General features: G+C 43.5%; 1 protein-coding gene across 1 annotated transcript in view; it reads left to right on the top strand.

The window, feature by feature from the left end:
* The window catches only part of LOC115156627 (cAMP-specific 3',5'-cyclic phosphodiesterase 4B), a 168,907-nt gene that overhangs the window by 48,544 nt on the left and 105,941 nt on the right, over positions 1-14,422 (top strand). Inside the window, exon 2 of the mRNA XM_029704131.1 lies at positions 13,007-13,140. Within this exon, the coding sequence (XP_029559991.1) occupies positions 13,099-13,140 (42 nt within the window). The 5' untranslated portion in view covers positions 13,007-13,098. The remainder of the gene's footprint in view (positions 1-13,006; positions 13,141-14,422) is intronic.

Genomic DNA, 14,422 nt, shown 5'->3' on the forward strand with positions numbered 1-14,422 from the left:
TTGTAAGGTAGGTCCTCACCAGACATCACCTTGAACAACGTCGGCTATGGGCACAAACCCACCGTCGCTGGACCAGACAGGACTGGCAAAAAGTGCTCTTTGACGGGTCGCGGTTTTGTCTCACCAGGGGTGATGGTTGGATTCGCGTTTATCATCGAAGGAATGAGCGTTACACCGAGGCCTGTACTCTGGAGCAGGATTGATTTGGAGGTGGAGGGTCCGTCATAGTCTGGGGCGGTGTGTCACAACATCATCGGACTGAGCTTGTTGTCACTGCAGGCAATCTCAACGCTGTGAGTTACAGGGAAGACATCCTCCTCCCTCATGTGGTACCCTTCCTGCAGGCTCATCCTGACATGACCCTTCAGCATGACAATGCCACTAGCCATACTGCTCGTTCTGTGTGTGATTTCCTGCAAGACAGGAATGTCAGTGTTCTTCCATGGCCAGCGAAGAGCCTAGATCTCCCCATTGACCACGTCTGGGACCTGTTGGATCGGAGGGTGAGGGCTAGGGCCATTCCCCCCAGAAATGTCCGGGAACTTGCAGGTGCCTTGGTGGAAGAGTGGGGTAACATCTCACAGCAAGAACTGGCAAATCTGGTGCAGTCCATGAGGAGGAGATGCACTGCAGTACTTAATGCAGCTGGTGGCCACACCAGATACTCACTGTTTACTTTTGACCCCCCCCCCCCCTTTGTTCAGGGACACATTATTCAATTTCTGTTAGTCACATGTCTGTGGAACTTGTTCAGTTTATGTCTCAGTTGTTGAGTCTTATGTTCAAACAAATATTTACACATGTTAAGTCTTTTTTTGCTGAGTTTGAGGTGTAGGATGAGTGTCTGTTCTTCCAGTATTATCTCTTGCTTTGTTAACATTTCCTGACTTAATGCTGAAAGAAATTTTAAGTGGCATTTTCATATAACACAATGAGGTGGACAAGAGTGAGGTAAGTGTATATTGCTGCCCACCAGGAGAAGGCGTAAGAGGGGGAAGATGTGTGTATTCTCTGTGTCAGATGAACATATCCTTCCCATCTCTCCCTCTGAATCCTTGGGTTTTCTTGTAGTGATGTCTGCCGGGGCAAGATCTTGCGTGGATTAGAGGTGGACAAGAGAAAAGAGACTTAGATTGAGAAGAAGGTGGACTGTCTAAAAAATGAATGGGAGCTAGGAAAGGAAATAAGGAAAGGGATCTACAGTGCCTTCACAAAGTATTCACACCATGACTTTCTACATGTTGTTGTGTTAAATTTCAAATGGATTTCATTTAGATTTTGTGTCACTGGCCTACACACAACACCTCATCATATCAAAGTGGAATAATGTTTTGGGAAATGCTTACAAATGAATGAAAAGCTGAAATGTCTTGAGTCAAGTATTCAACCCCTTTGTTATGGCAAGCCTAAATAAGTTCAGGAGTAACAATTTGCTTAACAAGTCATAAATTGCATAGACTCACTGTGTGCAATAATAGTGTGATTTTAATGACTACCTCATCTCTGTATCCCACACATACAATTATCTGTAATGTCCCTCAGTAGAGCAGTGAATTTCAAACACAGATTCAACCATAAAGACCAGGGAGGTTTTACAATGCCTTGCAAAGAAGAGCACCTATTAGTATAATTTTTTAACCCAACATTGAATATCCCTTTGAGCATGGTGACGTTAGTAATTGCACTTTGGGTGGTGTATCAATACACCCAGTCACTACAAAGATGCAGGCATCCTTCTTCACTCAGTTGCCAGAGAGGAAGGAACCCTCAGGGATTTCACCATGAGGCCAATAGGTGATAACTGAGGATGGTCAACAACATTGTAGTTACTCCACAGTACTAATCTAAATGACAGAGGGAAAAGAAGGAAGCCTGTATAGAATAAAAAATATTCCAAAACATGCATTTTGTTTGCAATAAGGTACTAAAGTAAAACTACAAAAAATTGCAAAATGTTTACTTCATATCCTGAATACAAAGCATTATGTTTGGGGCAAATCCAACACAACACATCACGGAGTACCACTCTTCATATTTTAAAGCACGGTGGTGACTGCATCATGTTATAGGTATGTTTGTCATCGGCAAGGACTAGGGAGTTTTTTTAGGATAAAAATAAACAGAATAGAGCTAAGCACAGGCAAAATCCTAGAGGAAAACCTGTTTCAGTCTGCTTTCCAGCAGACACTGGGAGACACATTCACCGTTCAGCAGGACAATAACCTAAAACTCAAGGCCAAATATACACGAGTTGCTTACCAAGACGACGTTGAATGTTTCTGAGTGGCATAGTTACAGTTTTGACTTAAATCACCCTGAAAAGCTATGGCGAGACTTGAAAATGTCTGTCTAGCAATAATCAACAACCAGCTTGACAGAGCTTGAAGAATTTTAAAAAGAATATTGGGCAAATATTGCACAATCCAGGTGTGTAAAGACTCACTGCTGTAGGTGCCTCTAAAAAGGTGCTTATAAAAAGTATTGACTGAGGAGTGTGAATACTTATGTAAATGAGAGACAGCTTCAGAGTAGTCCGTGTTAAAGGTACAATATGCAGAAATCGCTCCGCTATTTCTTGTTTGCAAAAATGTTAATAGTTTGCCTAACTCCAGTTTGTGTCTAAACAAGCAATGGAGAGAATCATTGTACCATCTAATCCACTGTGAAATATCTTTTGAATATACAAAAATATTGTATTTTCAGCCGTTTGAGCTGGTGTACAAAACCGAAAGTAAAACATGCAACATCAAAAAACAGGAACGGGGAGCATAGAAATAGCACACATAGAACAGATATTGCTTCTTGGACTTGCTTTCAATGAGAATGACCGATCTTTAACTCACAAATCTAATTAGCATAATAAAACAATCCCCATAAAAATCTGTCAATTTGAGATGGAGCGATCTCAAATTGGGGTTAAACATAAATATGGGGTTAAATACATAATAAAAAAATGTACAGTTGAAGTCGGAAGTTTACATACACTAAGATTAGAGTCATTAAAACTAACTTTTCAAACACTCCACACATTTCTTGTTAACAAACTATAGTTTTGGCAAGTTGGTTAGGACATCTACTTTGTGCATGACACAAGTAATCTTTCTAACATTTGTTTACAGACAGATTATTTCACTTCTAATTCACTGTATCACAATTCCAGTGGGTCAGAAGTTTACATACACTAAGTTGACTGTGCCTTTAAACAGCAGAAAATGTCATGACTTTAGAAGCTTCTGATAGGCTAATTGACATAATTTGAGTCAATTGGAGGTGTACCTGTGGATGTATTTCAAGGTCTACTTTCAAACTCAGTGCCTCTTTGCTTGACATCATGGGAAAATCAAAAGAAATCACCCAAGACCTCAGGAAAAACAATTGTAGACCTCCACAAGTCTGGTTCATCCTTGTGGGCAATTTCCAAACGCCTGAAGGTACCACGATCATCTGTACAAACAACAGTATGCAAGTATGGACACCATGGGACCACGCAGCCGTCATACCGCTCAGGAAGGAGACGCGTTCTGTCTCCTAGAGATGAATATACTTTGGTGCGAAAAGTGCAAATCAACCCCAGATCATCAGCAAAGGACCTTGTGAAGATACTGGAGGAAACAGGTACAAAAGTATCTATATCCACAGTAACACGAGTTCTATATCGACCTAACCTGAAAGGCCGCTCAGCAAGGAAGAAGCCACTGCTCCAAAACCGCCATTAAAAAAGCCAGACTACGGTTTGCAACTGCATATGGGGACAAAGATTGCACTTTTTGGAGAAATGTCCTCTGGTCTGATGAAACAAAAATAGAACTGTTTGGCCATAATGACCATCGTTATGTTTGGAGGAAAAAGGGGGAGGCTTGCAAGCCAAAGAACATCATCCCAACCGTCAAGCACGGGGGTGGCAGCATCATGTTGTGGGGGTGCTTTGCTGCAGGAGGGACTGGTGCACTTCACAGAATAAATGGCATCATGAGGGGGGAATATTATGTGGATATATTGAATCAACATCTCAAGACATCAGTCAGGAAGTTAAAACTTGGTCACAAATGGGTCTTCCAAATGGACAATGACTCCAAGCATACTTCCAAAGTTGTGGCAAAATGGCTTAAGGACAACAAAGTCAAGGTATTGGAGTGGCCATCACAAAGCCCTGATCTCAATACTATAGAAAATTTGTGGGCAGGACTGAAAAAGCATGTGCGAGCAAGGAGGCCTACAAACCTGACTCAGTTATACCAGCTCTGTCAGGAGGAATGGGCCAAACTTCACCCATCCTTATTGTGGGAAGCTTGTGGAAGGCTACCTGAAATATTTGATCCAAGTTAAACAATTTAAAGGAAATGCTACCAAATACTAATTGAGTGTATGTAAACTTCTGACCAACTGGGAATGTGATGAAAAAAATAAAAGCTGAAATAAATCATTATCTCTACTATTATTCTGACATTTCACAATCTTAAAATTAAGTGGTGATCCTAACTGACCTAAGACGGGGAATTCTTACTAGGATTAAATGTCAGGAATTGTGAAAAATGTAGTTTAAATGTATTTGGCTAAGGTGTATGTAAACTTCCGACTTCAACGGTATGTATGTGAACTTCCGACTTCAACTGTATGTAAACTTCTGACTTCAAGTGTGTGTGTGTGTGTGTGTGTGTGTGTGTCCTGATCTTTCTTATATCTCAGATATAGCATAGACTCTTCAGGGGGGACTATCTGTTGTTCCATGTAGTGAATCTGATATTCAATGCACTTGTATAGCTTAATAGCAGTAAGGCCAAATCAGATGTTTTAACAAATAATTTTGTCATATTTTTGGGGGATACTTCAAGGGGTCTTAAAATTCAAAATCAAATAGCAAAATTATCCTTGGTATGACCTTAAATCAATTCCATATACACTACATGACCAACATAATGTGGACACCTGCTTGTCGAACATATTCCATTAATATGGAGTTGGTCCATCCTTTGCTGCTATAACAGCCTCCACTTGATGTTGGAACATTGCTGCGGGGACTTGCTTCCATTCAGCAACGAGCGTTAGTGAGGTCGGGCACTGATGTTGGCCGATTAGGCCTGGCTCGCAGTCGGCGTTCCAATTCATCCCAAAGTTGTTTGATGGGGTTGAGGTCAGGGCTCTGCGCAGGCAAGTCAAGTTCTTCCACACCAATCTCGACAAACCATTTCTGTATGGACCTTGCTTTGTGCATGGTGGCATTGTCATGCTGAAACAGGAAAGGGCCTTCCCCAAACTGTTGCCACAAAGTTGGAAGCACAGAATCGTCTAGAATGTCATTGTTCTTTGTAGCATTAAGATTTCCTTTCACTGGAACTAAGGGGCCTAGCCCGAACCATGAAAAACAGCCCCAGGCCATTATTCCTCCTCCACCAAACTTTACAGTTGGCACAATGCATTGGGGCAGGTAGTGTTCTCCTGGCATCCCCCAAATCCAATTTCGTCCGGTGGACCGCCAGATAGTAAACCGTGATTCATCACTCCAGAGTACGCATTTCCACTGCTCCAGAGTCCATTGGCGGAAAGCTTTACACCACTCCAGCCGACGCTTGGCATTGCGCATGGTGATCTTAATGTCAAAGCGAAAACAGGATTTTTTGACATTTTGAAAATGTATTACAAATAAAATATAGAAATACCTTATTTACATAAGTATTCAGACCCTTTGCTATGAGACTCGAAATTGAGCTCAGGTGCATTCTGTTTCCATTGATCATCCTTGAGATGTTTCTACAACTTGATTGGAGTCCACCTGTGGCAAATTCAATTGATTGGACATGATTTGGAAAGGCACACACCTGTCTATATAAGGTCCCACAGTTGACCGCGCATGTCAGAGCAAAATCCAAGCAATAAGGTTGGATTAATTGCCCATAGAGCTCCAACACATCATTGTGTTGGGGCACAGATCTGAGGAAGGTTACCAAAACATTTCTGCAGCATTGAAGGTCCCCAAGAATACAGTGGCCTCCATCATTCTGAAATGGAAGAAGTTTGGAACCGCCTAGACTCTTCCTAGAGCTGGCCGCCCGGCCAAACTGAGCAATCGAGGGGGAACAGCCTAGTTCAGGGAGGTAATCAAGAACCCGATGGTGACTCTGACAGAGCTCTAGAGATCCTCTGTTGAGATGGGAGAACCTTCCAGAAGGACAACCATCTCTGCAGAAATCCACCAATCAGACCTTTATGGTAGTGGCCAGATGGAAGCATCTCCTCAGGAGAAGGCACATCACAGCCCACTTGGAGTTTTGCTTAAAGACCCTCAGACCATGAGAAACAAGATTCTCTGGTCTGATGAAACCAAGATTTAACTATTTGGCCTGAATGCCAAGCGTCACGTCTGGAGGAAACTTGGCACCATCCCTATGGTGAAGCATGGTGGTGGCAGCATCATATATTGTGGGGATGTTTTTCAGCGGTAGGGCCTTGGAGACTAGTCAGGATCGAGGCAAAGATGAATGGAGCAAAGTACAGAGAGTTCCATGACGAAAACCTGCTCCAGAGCACTCAGGATCTCAGACTGGGGTGAAGGTTTGCCTTCCAACAGGACAACTACCCTAAGCACACAGCCAAGACAACTCAGGAGTGGCTTCGGGACAAGACTCTGAATGTCCTTGAGTGGCCCAGTCAGATCCCGGACTGGAACCCGATCGAACATCTCTGGAGAGACCTGAAAATAGCTGTGCAGCGACGCTTCCCATCCAACCTGACAGAGCTTGAGAGGATCTGCAGAGAGGAGTAAGAAACTCCCCAAATACAGGTGTGCCAAGCTTGTAGCGTCATACTCAAGAAGACTCAAGGCTGTAATCACTGCCAAATGTGCTTCAACAAAGTACTGAGTAAAGTGTCTGAATTCTTATGTAAATGTGATATTTCAAAGGATCTGAAAACTTTCTGAATGTGTAGCTTAGTATTAAACCCCCCCAGAGTTATGGACCCCACAGTAAGCCAGATTCCAGTAACTTACTGTATATTGTGGTGCTGAAAATTGAAGCAGCAGCCGCTGATTCTGTTGATATGTAAAATTACTTAGAATTACATGAAATGTTTATAAAAGCCAATTATTTCACGAACCTGCAAATATGATGATAGATTCATGCAATGCTTTTCCTATAAAGGGGATCTTTCCACCCCTACTTGTCTACGGTGGTCTGTGAACCTACAACCTTCTGGCCCGCAGCCCTGTGCGCTATCAAAATTCCTGTGTTGCCATGTCATGCTTACAGAATGAAGAGGAGTTTTTAAAACTGTCTAAAAAGTGGTCAGTAACTTTAAAAAAGTCTCCGCTATCCACTTTGTTTTAATTATTATTTTGCGTTTAGGGGAAGGTCACTTGTTTGTTTTCAAGTGTTCAGGGAGGGTTTAGGTACTGTAATTGTGTTTTGCTGAAGGGAGGGCCATCCATTTTCATTTCAGGGAGGTCCGAAATTCTCCATGTAACCCTTATTATAAATAACGTTCACTCCCTTAGTTGAGTCCATCAGTATTTGAACAAAGCTCTTGAAGCTATTTTCCTGTTGTTATAACTGCTTTTATAAAGCTTTTTTTAGACTTTTTTTAGTCCTTCTCCTGTGATAGAGAAACACTGTTCTCCGTTTCTCCCACCGGCTTTGGTTTTGGATGTCATTGTAGCAACATAGGCTTACGCTGGTACTCCACGCAGTTCTAGACAGGGCAGGTTGCAGGGCAGATGGAAACAGCAACAAACAGCAGGGATTTAGACAGCTACGAGCCCAGGACAATCCGAGGTCTCAGGTACAAGGGTTAATCTGGTCGCAGGCTGTGTTAAAGATTTCAGGAAACCTTGATAGCTAGTTAGCAGCTCTTCAGACTTTTGGTTGGCAGGATCCCAGCAACTGATGCTAACTGCTTGATGGGATCCAAATTCAAAAGGTAGCTAGAAACCAAACTTTTTCAATAGAGCACTTTTAAGGACACTATCTACCAGTGTCCTAAGTGAGGTAACGGTGTCGTCGTCTTCTTTGGATTTTATATGGCGGTTGGCAACCAACTTTAAAGGTGCATTACTGCCAACAACTGGACTGGAGTGTTGCCCCACCGCAATTGTCGCATAATGTATTTTGCTGACCCAAAAAATATCCCACCTTGTTCAACGTATTTTGCTTTGGCGACGTTGACACATTTTTCCATATGGCCTGTTGTGACTTTTTTTTATGCATCAGGTCATTCATCCACATTAAATGGTTGGATGGAAACTTGGTTAGTGAGTTCTAAAATAAACATCAACAACACACTTTCTCAGAGTAAGCCATTAGCCTCTGTATTGGTGCTAAAGCACCTCAGCCAGAGTGGCATCTTTATGTCATGTCAGAACTCAGGGTAAATCCCCAGGCTACTTATTACACTGAGATCTGAACCCAGCAGTTCTCCTATAAACTGTGTAAGGAGGAGGATGCAGCAAGCCCCAGAGCCTGTTCTCTTTCAGGTCAGCTTTCTTTGGAGAGGAATGATCTGCACCTAGACCCTTAAAAAACGATAGAGGATGAGGATCTGGCCATTCGTCTACCAAAAGGCATTGACATGTAACCTTTTGCGATCCCATCCTATTCTTGCCTGGTTGTTGTTTGTTCATGTAGATTTTGTCCGTAGGTTTTATTCATAGACCATCGGATGATCATCCGTGATTATTTGTAGCATAACCGTTTGGAGTTGGAAAGAAGAAAAGGGGGGATATTGTTATGGGGGAACATGATAGCTTAGCATTTGGAAAATATTTTTCTAAGATGTTTTTTTGAAGTACACTGTGTAGTGTGGCATTGAATACAGTAAAAATAAACTGCTTGGGGCCTCCCGAGTGGTGCAGTGGTCTAAGGCACTGCATTAGAGTGCTAGAGGCGTCACTACAGACCCGGGTTCGATCCCCGGGCTGTATCACAACTGGTCATGATCGGGAGTCCCATAGGGCGGCGCACAATTGGCCGAGCGTTGTCCGTGTTAGTGGAGGGTTTGAACGGGGGGGCTTTACTTGGCTCATCGCGCTCTAGCAACTCCTTGTGGCGGGCCGGGCGCCTGCATGCTGACCTCGGTCGTCAGTTGAATGGTGTTCCCTCCGGCACATTGGTGCGGCTGGCTTCCGGGTTAAGAAGCGCGGTTTGGAGTGTCATGTCTTGGAGGACGAATGACTCAACCTTCGCCTCCTGAGCCCATTGGGGAGTTGCAGCGATGATATCGAAATTGGGGAGCAAAAGTGGGTAAACAAAATTACTGCTTGTATGAGGTTTGCCCGAGTGCAATTCATATTGGACATGGATAGTGCTTATTAATAAAACGCAAAAAATGGAGGATATATTCACCCCAAAACCCATAATCTATTAGTGACACACAAAACACAATTCATACATTATAAAGCAGATACCCAAATATGATTTGATATTTGAAAAGGCAAACCTCACAAGTTGCCCTGGTAATGCTTACACCATACTGTGCCCCTACCAGAGCCCCTGTCAAGTCAAATTGTATTTCTCACATGCGCTGAATACAACTGTAGTAGACCTTACAGTGAAATGCTTACTCACAAGCCCTTAACCAACAATGCAATTTTAAGAAAAAATAAGTGTTAAGAAAGTATTTACTAAATAAACTGAAGTAAACGATTAAAAAAATAAAAGAAGAATATAGAGAAATAACAAATATTTAAAGAACAACAATAAAATAACAGTAACCAGGCTATATACAGGGGGTACCAGTACAGAGTCAATGTGTGGGGGCACATGTTAGTCGAGGTAATATGTACATGTAGGTAGAGGTAAAGTGACTATGCAAAGATAATAAACAGAGAGTAGCAGCAGTAAAAATGGGGGAGATGCAAATAGTCTGGGTAGCCATTTGATTAGATGTTCAGGAGTCTTGTGGCTTGGGGTAGAAGCTGTTAAGTAGCCTTTTGGACCTAAACTTGGCACTCCGGTACCGCTTGCCGTGCGGTAGCAGAGAGAACAGTATATGACTGGAGTCTTTGGTGGCCCATCAGAAAGACCCGGATCCAGTTGCAGAGGAAGGTGTTTAGTCCCACGGTCCTTAGCTTAGTGATGAGCTTTGAGGGCACTATGGTGTTGGAACGCTGAGCTGTAGTCAATGAATAGCATTCTCACGTAGGTGTTCCTTTTGTTCAGGTGGGAAAGGGCAGTGTGGAGTGCAATAGAGATTGCGTCATCTGTGGATCTGTTGGGGCAGTATGCAAGTTGGAGTGAGTCTAGGGTTTCTGGGATAAAGGTGTTGATGTGTACCATGACTAGCCTTTCAAAGCATTTCGTGACTACAGACGTGAGTGCTACAGGTCGGTAGTCATTTAGGCAGGTTACCATGGTGTTCTTGGCACAGGGACTATGGTGGTCTGCTTGAAACATGTTGGTATAACAGGTCAGGGACAGGTTGAAAATGTCAGTGAAGACACATGCCAGTTGGTCAGTGCATGCTCGGAGTACACGTCCTGGTAATCCATCTGGCCCTGTGGCCTTGTGAATGTTGACCTGTCTTACTCACATGGGCTACGGAGAGCGTGATCACACAGTCATCCAGAACAGCTGGTGCTCTCATGCATGGTTCAGTGTTGCTTGCCTTGAAGCGAGCATAGAAGTAGTTTAGCTTGTCTGGTAGGCTTGTGTCACTGGGCAGCTCACGGCTGTGCTTCCCTTTGTAGTCTGTAATAGTTTGCAAGCCCTGCCGTATCCAACGAGCGTCGGAGCCGGTGTATTGTCCTGTATTGATGCTTTGCCTGTTTGATGGTTTGTCGGAAGGGCATAGCGGGATTTCTTATAAGCGTCCGGGTTAGAGTCCCGCTACTTGAAAGCGGCAGCTCTACCCTTTAGCTCAGTGTGGATGGTGCCTGTAATCCATGGCTTCTGGTGGGGGTATGTACGTACGGTCACTGTGGGGACGACATGAAGCCAGTGATGATGTGGTATACTCCTCAATGCCATAGGAAGAATCCCAGAACATATTCCAATCTGTGCTAGCAAAAGTCCGGTAGCTTAGCATCTGCTTCATCTGACAACTTCCGTATTGAGCGAGTCACTGGTACTTTCTGCTTAAGTTTTTCCTTGTAAGCAGGAATCAGGAGGATGGAGTTATTGTCAGATTTGCCAAATGGAGTGCGAGGGAGAGCTTTGTGCGGGTCTCTGTGTGTGGAGTAAAGGTGGTCTAGAGTTTTTTTTCCCTCTGGTTGCACATGTAACATGCTAGTAGAAATGAGGTAAAATGGATTTAAGTTTCCCTTGCATTTAAGTCCCAGGCCACTAGGAGCGCCACCTCTGGATAAGCATTTTCTTATTTGCTTATGGCCTTATACAGCTCGGTGAGTGCGGCCTTAGTGCTAGCATCGGTTTCTGGTGGTAAATAGACAGCTACGAAAAATATAGATGTAAACTCTCTTGGTAAATAGTGTGGTATACAGCTTATCATGAGATACTCTACCTCTGACGAGCAAAACCTGGAGACTTCATTAATATTAGATTTTGTGCACCAGCTGTTATTGACAAATAGACAGACCGGCACCCCTTGTTTTACCGGAGGCAGCTGTTCTGTCTTGCCGATGCACGGAAAACCCAGCCAGCTGTATGTTATCCATGTCGTCGTTCAGCCTCGGTGAAACATAAGATGTTACAGCTTTTAATGTCCCATTGGTAGGATAGTCTTGATCGGACCTCATCCAGTTTTTATCCAATGATTGCACGTTGGCTAATAGGACTGATGGTAGAGGCGGGTTTCCCACTTGCCATCGGATTCTTACAAGGCACCCCGACCTACGACCCATATATCTCTGTCTCTTCTTCATAAGAATGATGGGAATTTGGGCATTGTCGGGTGTCTGAAGTAAATCCTTCGCATCTGACTCGTTAAAGAAAAAATCTTTGTCCAGTACGAGGTGAGTAATCGCTGTTCTGATATCCAGAAGCTCTTTTCGGTCATACGAGACAGTGGCAGAAACATAGTGTAGAAAATAAGTTAATAAGGTGAAAAAACACATACAATAGCACAATTGGTTCGGAGCCCGTGAAATGGCAGCCATCTCCTCAGTTCTGTTTCCAAGTTACTTACCTCAACAATAGCCTTGGAGTAACAGACATACCGACTTACTTTATACACTTTTTGTCAGCGTCATCACTATGACACAAATTCTCCAAAAATCCATATTGGTGTCAGATATTGACTGGGTCTTTTTGTCAAAAATATCTCCCAACCATTCCTGATTTATTATTGAACTCTTTCGCAGCCCCAAGCTGAAATCCTGTACAACAGAGAATACAGACCGGATGTACTGTACAGTACAAGACCTTCAGGCAGAGTGTGTTACTGTACAAAATCGATTGCTATCGCTCGAATAAATGGCACGATTTAACCTTTAATCCTACTTCAGTGAATCATTAACCCTTTTATTTTCTAAATGATTCTGACCATAAACAGCAGTGCTCCCAAAGCTATTACAGAGAGATGCAAGAGGCAAATCTCGTTCAGAGATACTGGAAAGCAGGGATGGGCTACTGACCAAATTTAGCTTAGGGTCCCCAAAAGGCTAGGGCTGGCTCTGACTGCATGTGTGGGTATTGACATGGGTATGCAGACCCACGGGCCTCTGCGGCCCTTCACGATGAGTTCAGATTTTTTGTGGCCCCCACCCCCATCAAAGTTGCCCATCCCTGCTGTAAAGCATTTTGGCATGTGCTCTGGTGTTCACTCTACTCTCAAGCAATATGATAGCTGTGTGAATTCCTAGAAGAGTAGCCTCTTGCTTCGTCCTATCTTTGTGTCGGAAGTCTTCCTGCTACTTATGATAATGTCATCACTGAATCTGTGATAACACTGTTATCACTGTTATTAGAATGCGTAATTCTCTGTCAGCTGAACCCACTCCAATTATCCAACAGAGAATATTCCACAAAATGTCTGTGACATGCCGACAGTGTGTGATTATCTAATTTAATTCTCATGCTTTTTTTTCTCAATCCATCCCTTTCTTCCTCTCCAATGCTAGGTGTGCTGGTGGAGGCCCCAGTGAAGGAGGGATAGAGGATAAGTGTATAAAAGAAGAGCGAAGTGTCTGACAGACTGACGTGGTGACCGAGGATGAAGAAGAGCAGGAGTGTGTTAGCGGTGACACCAGGCGATGTGAGTACATTGGCTGCATCGCTAGAGCAACAGCACTAGGTCTGGGAATCATGTCGGATTTTCTTGGCCACTTCGAAAGGGGGAAAAACATTTTGGGGGGGGTACTATTCAGACAGACAATTCTCCCAACAAATCACGAGTTTGGATAAGAAAACATTAGAGATGCGGACACAGTGCGGACTCGGATAGCTAGGCAAAAGGCTGCGTTCACGTCATGTTGGAAACTCGGGACCTCTGATTTAAAATGAACTCAAGTTATTTGCGTAGAGCTTTCAATACAGTGGGGGGAAAAAAGTATTTGATCCCCTGCTGATTTTGTATGTTTGCCCACTATAATTTTCTATAATAAGTCTATAATTTTAATGGTAGGTTTATTTGAACAGTGAGAGACAGAATAACAACAAAAAGATCCAGAAAAACGCATGTCAAAAATGTTATAAATTGATTTGCATTTTAATGAGGGAAATAAGTATTTGACCCCCTCTCAATCAGAAAGATTTCTGGCTCCCAGGTGTCTTTTATACAGGTAACAAGCTGAGATTAGGAGCACACTCTTAAAGGGAGTGCTCCTAACCGCAGATTGTTACCTGTAAAAAAGACACCTGTCCACAGAAGCAATCAATCAATCAGATTCCAAACTCTCCACCATGGCCAAGACCAAAGAGCTCTCCAAGGATGTCAGGGACAAGATTGTAGACCTACACAAGGCTGGAATGGGCTACAAGACCATCGCCAAACAGCTTGGTGAGAAGGTGACAACAGTTGGTGCGATTATTCGCAAATGGAAGAAACACAAAAGAACTGTCAATATTCCTCGGCTTGGGGCTCCATGCAAGATCTCACCTCGTGGAGTTGCAATGATCATGAGAACGGTGAGGAATCAGCCCAGAACTACACGGGAGGATCTTGTCAATGATCTCAAGGCAGCTGGGACCATAGTCACCAAGAAAACAATTGGTAACACACTACGCCGTGAAGGACTGAAATCCTGCAGCGCCCGCAAGGTCCCCCTGCTCAAGAATACATATACATGCCCATCTGAAGTTTGCCAATGAACATCTGAATGACTGGTGAAAGTGAGAGGACAACTGAGGACAACTGGTGAAAGTGTTGTGGTCAGATGAGACCAAAATGGAGCTCTTTGACATCAACTCAACTCGCCGTGTTTGGAGAAGGAGGAATGCTGCCTATGACCCCGAGAACGCCATCTCCACCGTCAAACATGGAGGTGGAAACATTATGCTTTGGGGGTGTTTTTCTGCTAAGGGGACAGGACAACTTC

Source organism: Salmo trutta, chromosome 21 (assembly GCF_901001165.1).
Source record: "Salmo trutta chromosome 21, fSalTru1.1, whole genome shotgun sequence".
NCBI classification, from domain to species: Eukaryota; Metazoa; Chordata; class Actinopteri; order Salmoniformes; family Salmonidae; genus Salmo; species Salmo trutta.